This window comes from Nannospalax galili, unplaced genomic scaffold, assembly GCF_000622305.1.
Source record: "Nannospalax galili isolate Female #2095 unplaced genomic scaffold, S.galili_v1.0 scaffold735, whole genome shotgun sequence".
Lineage (NCBI taxonomy): Eukaryota > Metazoa > Chordata > Mammalia > Rodentia > Spalacidae > Nannospalax > Nannospalax galili.
The window spans coordinates 796,213-804,497 of NW_008337053.1; the positions used below are offsets into that span (position 1 = coordinate 796,213).

The 8,285-nt window shown below is 43.9% G+C and overlaps 1 protein-coding gene across 3 annotated transcripts in view; it reads right to left on the bottom strand.

The window, feature by feature from the left end:
* Secisbp2l (SECIS binding protein 2 like) overlaps positions 1 to 3,506 on the bottom strand; it is a 54,087-nt gene extending 50,581 nt beyond the window's left edge. For 2 of the 3 annotated variants that reach the window (XM_029562943.1, XM_008831786.3), the window contains exon 1: positions 3,335 to 3,506. In XM_029562943.1, coding sequence (XP_029418803.1) covers positions 3,335 to 3,358 — 24 coding nt within the window. In that variant the 5' untranslated portion in view covers positions 3,359 to 3,506. The remainder of the gene's footprint in view (positions 1 to 3,334) is intronic. The other variant, XM_029562944.1, reaches the window with a different exon arrangement.
* Between the last annotated feature and the right edge of the window lie 4,779 nt (positions 3,507 to 8,285).

The window sequence follows — 8,285 nt, forward strand, 5'->3', positions numbered from 1 at the left end:
AGAAAAAGAAGAGGGCTGGGGAATTGGCTGGATCAGTAAAGTACTTGCCGTTCAAGCTAGGGGACTTGTGTTCAAACCCCCAGCACCTATGTAAAAAGTCAGGAGCAGAGGCCGGGGCCTGTAACTCCAGCACTGGGGTGCAGAGGCAGGGGCCTGGAACCCCAGTGAGGAGGCAGAAACAGGAGGATCCCTGGGATTCATGGTCAGCTAGTCTAGCTGACTCAAAGAGTTCCAGGTTCTAAAAGAGCCTTTCTCAAAGAGAGCAATTAAGGAAGGTACCCAACATCAACCTCTGTGAACATGAACACCTGTGCATGCTTACCTGAATGCACATGTGCACCCAGGAACACACACACACACACACACACACACACACACACACACACACACGCACACAGAGGTACACAGGCATGCAGGTAGGCACTCGTGCAAAAAGAAAGATATCACTGTTCTATAACATCTAACTCTGGCAGTTAAAATTAAGCTGCTTTTTTTGACTTATTAGACTTGCTAAAAAAGAATACTGAGATTCTCTTCTGGCTCTAAGATTATTTCAAACAGTCATTATTTCAAGTAAGATGATTCATCTAGCATGCTATTACCAATGACTTTTTTTAAAAATTTTCATCAGCATATACAAGGTTTATCCTTTTATAAAAAGATCTTAGCTGGGCGTGGTGGCGCTCGCTTTAATCCAAGCACTCAGGAGGCAGAGGCAGGCAGATCTCTGTGCATTAAAGGCCAGCCTGGTCTACATAGTGAGTTCCACAGGGAGACCCTGTCTCAAAAAGACCAGGAAAAAAAAAAAAAAAAAGATCTTGTGTAAAAAGGTAATGTATAAGGCCTGCAACATGAATGCATTCAAATACAAATGTTTAGATTGAAGTTAACACTTGTATAATTCTCCAAGGATTTATTAATTAGGTTAAATTGAAATGCAACAAGTCTGTACTGAGTACTCTTTTTAAAAAAAATTAAAGGTGTGAACTGCTAACCACTACAACAGTTAATGCTGTAGGCATTTCCAGAAATTGAGTACAAGCCAACAATGGTTTAAAAGGGAAAAAACCTGAAACATTTTATGAGGAAAAAAACGGGAATTTGGCACATACCACAAATACTTTGTAGCGACTCTCACCTATTTAAATTCTTTTTGGGAATAGGAACATAAAGAATATTCCACATAATCTGGCATAGTCATCATTCAGTATGGTACAGTGGGAAAAAAAATCAAGAATTCCACAATGTTGAGAAATTTCAGACTTTAGTCTACAATTAAGGGATCTCAGCCTTTTAAAATGATGGACCCCAGGCTGGAGAGATGGCTCAGTGGTTAAGACTACATACTGTTCTTACAGAGGACCCAATTTTAGTTCCTAACACCCACACAGCAACTCACAACTGCCTGAAACTCAAGTTCCGAGGGATACAATGCCCTCTTCTGGCCTCTGTTGGCACTGCACTCAAATCCACACTGAGACACACACAAATACACATAATTTACAAAATAAAATTAAAGTCTTTAAATGATGGGCCCCCTTCTACATGTTTGTAAGAACATGTAGAAAATAACGGAATCCTGCCTCAGAAAAATGCATCTATAAAATGAAGTACACAGCTTCTGAGCCAAGCACAGACTCCTGAATTAACTGCCCAATGCTCACTCAGGCAGACACTACTTCTGCATCTGTTTCTGAGAATACAGTAAAGCAAGGGAGTTTGAAAGGAAGCTCCACTGCAGGCCAGGCTGAGGATGAGGCGAGAAGTACTACAGACAAAGCCTTCCATATAGGACGCTCTTTCAGGGCTTTTCAAAAATTTCCTCAAGTTTTTAATAAGTTGTGGACTTCGGATGGATGATTAAAAAGGAAGAGGTGCTCTAAATAATTTGGGACCATTTGCTCTTAAGATAATCACATACAAAGAGCTTTGCTAAATGCTATCATTTAAATAGTTAATTGCATTTCCTCCAAGATGAAAGGAGCTGTAAGTATACATCACTAACATTACCGGTTCTGGCATCTCCTTCAAAGACCAAAATGACAGACCTCTCATTAGAGATGCACATACAAGGAACTAGTTTAAGGAAATTTCCTATTTTGTCAAGGTGTGAAATGGCAGGTTTTTTCAGAAGTAGCTTCAAAAACAATGTTTTAATTAAATTCCCTATAAGTTGAAGCAGAACACTCTGGGCCACAGGGAAGAGGCTCACATCGATATTCCTTTGGTAATGTATGTGTTCCCTGATTTAAAAAAAACAAAACAAAACTGACTCGTGTCTTCAGAATTCTATTCTCCTGATGATTTTTACTTTTTAAATTAAAGTTTATTTAGCAGGACCCCGTGGAAGTGCCTATTGCACCCAGGAACAGGGAAGGTGAGGCAGGAAGAGGCTCCGAGACTCAGAATCCAGTGGACAACATAAAACAGTTTCAACAACGACAAGAGAAAGTACACAAGTACCAAGCTGATTTCTGGACTGCAGAGTGCAATTTCTAAACCAAAACTGTCATGAACTACATATAGACATATACAGGAATTTGGGGATGACGTCTCGTTTATTCAGGCGTTAAGTATCCATTTGCAAAATTAACAGGCAAATCGCCGATCTCTTCTTCCTTCAACTATCTAATTGATCAATTGGCAAGGCCTTGGAAGAGAATAGAGTGAACAAAACCAGACTCAATCAAATTAAGTCGTATCATAAAGAACTTAACACCGAAAGATACAGGGGGAGGGAAGGTAGACTATTACTTTAAATTATTTTTTACATAGTCACTAGCCCTGCCTCCCAGTACCTACCAGCTTGTATAACAAGAATTTGATGCAATTAGAAACTAAAAGAGGACCAATGGGACTATTGAACGAGCAAGAAAACGGGTTCGAAATGAACTCGTACTTCGTTTAAAATAAAATAACAATTCCTTGCAAAATAACTTGATAGGAAAACAAGGGGAAATCGTGGCCATCGTTTCTTATTAGCAACATACCCTTAAGCCGTTGCAGAAGCAATGCTTCGCTCAACTGAACCCATATTGCAAAGGCCCCGACTCCGCGGCTCTTTCCGCGGTCTGATCGCCGGGAGGAGCACATACCCCAAGCTGCAGTCCGCCCTTCCCTGGCCTTGCGCGCGCCGAGGCGGCCGGGCCGGAGCCCCAGAGGAGGAGAGGGGGAGGAGGAACGGGAAGAGGCGGACGACCGGGAGGAGGACGAGGACCGGGAGGATTACCGAGAGGAGGGAGGACTGCCAGGCGGACGAGCACCAGGAGGCTCAGTACCGGGACGAGCAGCAGCAGGACCAGCACCAGTACCCCGCAGCCCCGCCGCCGCGTACCTGCTCCGCCGGCGCTCGCTCCATGGCGCCGGCTCCAGCCGCTGGCTCTAGTCGGTGTGCCGAGCGCCCCGGGCCGCTTTCTCCATGGCCCCCCGCTCGGCCGGCTCCGCTCCGCCCCGGGCTCCGCTCCGCACCGCACAGCCGCGACGCCGACCTGCTACGCCACTGGCCGAGGAGGCGGCTCCAGCTCGGGGAGGTGGAGGAGGTGGCGGCCACTCCGGGGAGGGATCATCTGGGACGGAAGCCGAGCGGGGCCGAAAGGACCAAAGCGAAGTAGGAAATGAAGGCGCGAAGGAGGGAGCCAGCGAGGGAGCTGGCGTCTGGGCGACGGGGGTGGCGGGGACCTCGGAGACACGCCCGGGTTGGATGCCTGGGAGCCACACTCCTCCCCAGACTGTGGAACTGGAGGCTGGGCCGCCTCGGACCCAGGGTGTATTATATACCGGGTTTCTAGTCTCCTGGGACCTCAGAGACCTCTTCAGGATCCCAAACCCGACTCTAGAGAGCTGCTCAGTAGGTGTCTGGTCCTGCCTTGACAACAGAAGAATGCACAAATAAAATGCCTACACATAGTAGCCATGGGAAGGAAGCCCTGTTTAAAAGCTCCTCAAATGATTAATTAATGTACTATCCAGGTCCAGGCTCACGTCTAGGCTCAATTCCGTGCTGATTTTGCTCATCTCAAACCCTAATTGCACCCAGATCCATATAACTACCGAAGTTATATAATATACAGGGCTGCTATGCGGGTTGGTTGTTCCTATTAATCTTTAGCTCACCAGCTCCTTGAAGGCAGAGTCAGACTTGAAACTGGACACTACTGTTAGCAAGGCAGATTTCCTCTGGGGAGTTAGACACAGCCTCCCGCGCACACAACCTCTCAGAAAGTTCTGCCTTAATGAACTGTTCGAGCTAAATTATAATTGAGTGAAGGAAGAGGATAGAAATGGCTGCTGTTTGGGACACTGCTTGAGGAGATCAATGGCTGGGGAAAGGAAAGAAAATTCTAAGGAATGTGCTTTGTCCCACTTCAGATGTTGAAGTCTAGAGTTGCCTTTTCAGTGAGTCAAGGTTATTTGTGTGGTTTTATTTGAAGGCCCCAAGAAGAGGCTGGTCTCTGGAGCCCCTAACTATACTTGCGCACTTGTGTAGATACTGTATCGTGCCAGCTGAAAGGAGCTTTATTGTGTCAACAACCATTATCAAGCCTGGTACCAGAAACAGTTTGAAGGAGAAATATTTATACTTGTACAGAGAGCACTCATTTATTTGGTTTTATTCTTCTGCCATATATACACTTGTATTTCCATTGCACACACAATTGAAAGGTACAGGAGGAGGGCGGTAGACTATTTAAATTATTTTTTACAGTCACTAGCCCCGCCTCCATTGTAAATGTTACAAACATGTGCAATTAATGTAATGTTAGATCCTTTAGAGTCCATTATACACCCCTAGTCAGAATTCAATAAATGCTGAAGGAATTTAGGCTTGCTCCAAAAAGCAAAGTTATTTATACAGTATGGTTATATAAACTAGCAGATGCTCATCTTCCTTCCCAAGCGAAAGACAGACCAATTCTGAATTTTCAGGCTGTGTCCCCTCTCACAGTCCCAGCTGTGAGATGCCTCCATCTTAGTAAAAAGCCATAAATGTACTATAGTACTTTGAGATTTTCCCCTTCTTCTGAGGGTCAGTATGAGGAAATTTAAATATAGAATCTCTTAAGTATCTGTCCACATTATAGGAGCTTTGAAAGTGAAATTGTACATGTTGAGAATCTTATGTGTACAAAATTTGTGTGAATTATAATTACAGAAACAAGGGGTTGGAGCAATGGATCAATGGTTAAGAGCACTGGCTGCTCTTACAGAGGACCCAGATTCAATTCTCAGCACCACAGGGTAGCTAACAACCATCCATAACTCCAGATCCGGGGATCTGATGCCCTCTTCTGACCACCATAGGCATTGAATGACATAAGTGCACTTACATACATGCAGGCAATACACTCATGCACATAAATTTAAAATAAAGAAAGAAAAAAAGAATTTTGGAAACAAAAAGTGTCACAGTGCCATATTTATATAATGTAATCCTAAAAAGATGGCTATAGCTATTAGGAAAATATTAAATTTATGTAGAAAACAAATTTTAAAATATTTTTACAGGTAAATATAAGTGAATCATTTAGCAACAAATGTTAATGTATTTAATGTGCCAAGTATAATGATAAGTACTGCAGGTACAACAGTTAATGAGACATGGTGAGGGCAAGGGCCATATTTGTCTTGTGGACAACACACACACACACACACACACACACACACACACGAGTATGTAATTCCAAATGATAGATGTCATGACGAAGAAAGTTCTATAGTTATGGGGATGGCAACCAGAAGAGGTGGATCTGAAGAAACATCTAAATGAAGATCTGGAGTAAGAATTATGATGGAGAAGGAAAGAGCTGCTAATCCAGCTGCTTGGGAGGATGAGGCAGAAAGATTATAAGTCCAAAGGTTGTCTGGGCTAGAGAGTGAGTCAAAGGCTAGCCTACAAACTTACATTGTATCTCAAAGTAAGGGATGAAAAAAGGAGGGGTGGGTGCTGGGGATACAGCTTAGTGATAGGGTGTTTGCCCAGCATGCTGAGGGGGGGAAGGAGGGGATGGGAGGGGAGAGGATAGGAGGGGAGGGGAGGGGGAGAACATATGTTAGGATGCAGTAGAACAAGTCCTCTGGGAAGTCTGGAGGGCAGGGAATGAAAAAACACAGGAAGAAATTAGCCACAAATGGAAGTGAGGACATGTCCAGTGTAACAGAAGGAAAAACAGAAATGTAGACATGGCTAGAGTTACGTTAACTCTAAGTTCAGTGCTGAGAGTTGAAGGAATTGGGTTGAATGGCTTTTGTTTGCCCAGTGAAATAGATTTTTTTTATTTTTGTCTCTTTGAAACAGGGTCTCCCTGTAGCCCCAGCTGGCCTGGGGCTACTCGCTATGTAGACCAGGCTGACCTCGAGCTCACAGAGATACACCTGCCTCTGCCTCCCGAATGCTGGGAATAAAGGCATGCACCACCATGCTCGGCTTGCTCAGTGAAATAGAATGCAAGGTTACCTGCTGATGGTGAGGGGAGGCATAGTTATGGTTATCATGCACTTGTTAGTTCTCAGAAAACAAGGCAGGTGTGGTGGCACACGCCTGTAATCCTAACATTCAAGAGAAAGAGGTAGGAGGATCTGGAGGTCCAGGCCAGCCTCAACTGCATATTGAGTTTGAGGCCAACCTGGGCTACATAAGACCCAGCCTCAAAACAAAACAAACAAAAACTTAGAAAACATATTTTAGACCACTTGTACATGTCATCAGATACCAATTTTATATAAAAAGAAATGCAGCTGTAACCAAATCTAGTTTCAACAAATGCACACACATACGCATCCCACTCTCTATTAAGGTATAAAATGTTACCATTATGTCTAATGATCTTCAAAACTTCTCTTATTCAAAGTTTTTGCCTTCTACACTGCACTATCTTTGCCTATAACAATGACTAGCATATTACAGATGCTCAATAACTATTTAGAGAATAAACTATCATGAACTGTATATTAAATCAGAGTTTTTTCATGTGGGGTAGGTTTATTAAACACGTACATTTTATTACCTCAGCAGGATTCAATAGGGTGCCAACAGAAAATGGCTCTTGGCCAGGTGTGGTGGTACATGCCTTTAATCCTAACACTGGAGAGGCAGAAGCAGGCAGATCTCTGTGAGTTCAAGGTCAGCCTGGTCTACATAGTGAGTTCCAGGCCAGCTGGGGGTACAGGGAGAACCTGTCTCAAAGAGAGCAAAGAAAAAAAATGGCTCCTTACTGCACTGCCTCTTCAAACTCTCTGAAGATGGGTTCTTTTTCTGTCCTGGATGAAATCTATTGAAGGTCAAACTTCAAATCAAAATCCCCTCAGTACTGCTTTAGGTTCGAAGACTGCAGTGGGAGATAGAGTGTGTCCACTTCTATTTTGTTTCTGCCTTTTCTATCTCTCCCTCCTCCACCTTAACCACTCCTTTCTTAAGCTTTTAAAGCCCTCCAGGTTGCCGATGCCAGGGGAAGATGGTAGAGCTTCTCAGATGTTCAATTACTATGACATGCATGACGTCACTTTGGGATGGCCAGCTGTGACCCTAGCCTTCAGCCCTTGGGGACTCAGCCAGGAAGCTTTTCTAGTTGGACTCTCTTTTTCAATGGCTTCAGGCAGAATTCCCTGCCACCAGTTTCTGGGTCATTTCTGCCATACCTTTTTATTCCATAGCTGTCAACTCAACTTTCCCTTTGACTAGCCATTCAACAGTCTTATTTTTGGTGGCTATCAAAGCAAATTGCAGACTTCCTTGTGTGGAAAATACATGTATGTACAGTTAGTAAAACTGCAGCTTATCTCCAGCATTCCCATTACCCACAAAGTCTTTTCTTCTCTTTCCTCTGAGCTTGTTTTTCACAGTAGGCCTCCCGTCTCCACCCCATGTCTTCCTAGACTCCAAGAGACATAGGTTTCTCTGGAAGCTCCTCCCCTATGACTTGAAGGTAAGAGAAGCATCTCTTCTTTCCTGGGGTAGGGTCAGGAGGTAGGTAAGTAGCAGGTGTCTCCAAAGTACTATTGCATGAGTCATGACGTCCCCCTCACCACAACCACCACAGCCTGGAGGCTAGTGATGACTAATGGCAGTGCTATCACTGCAACAATGACAGGGATTTCTGGGCTTATCCTGCTCAGAAACTAACACTATTACCTCAGGCTTGTCCATTAAGGACTGTTCTTATTGAATACCATATTGCATTTTCATTTACTTAACAAATATTTTGAGTACCAGTCATGTAGTAGGCACTGGTCAAGGTAGTGAGCACAGGACAGTAAATGAGACAAAGTTCTTGCTGCTGTGGAATTTA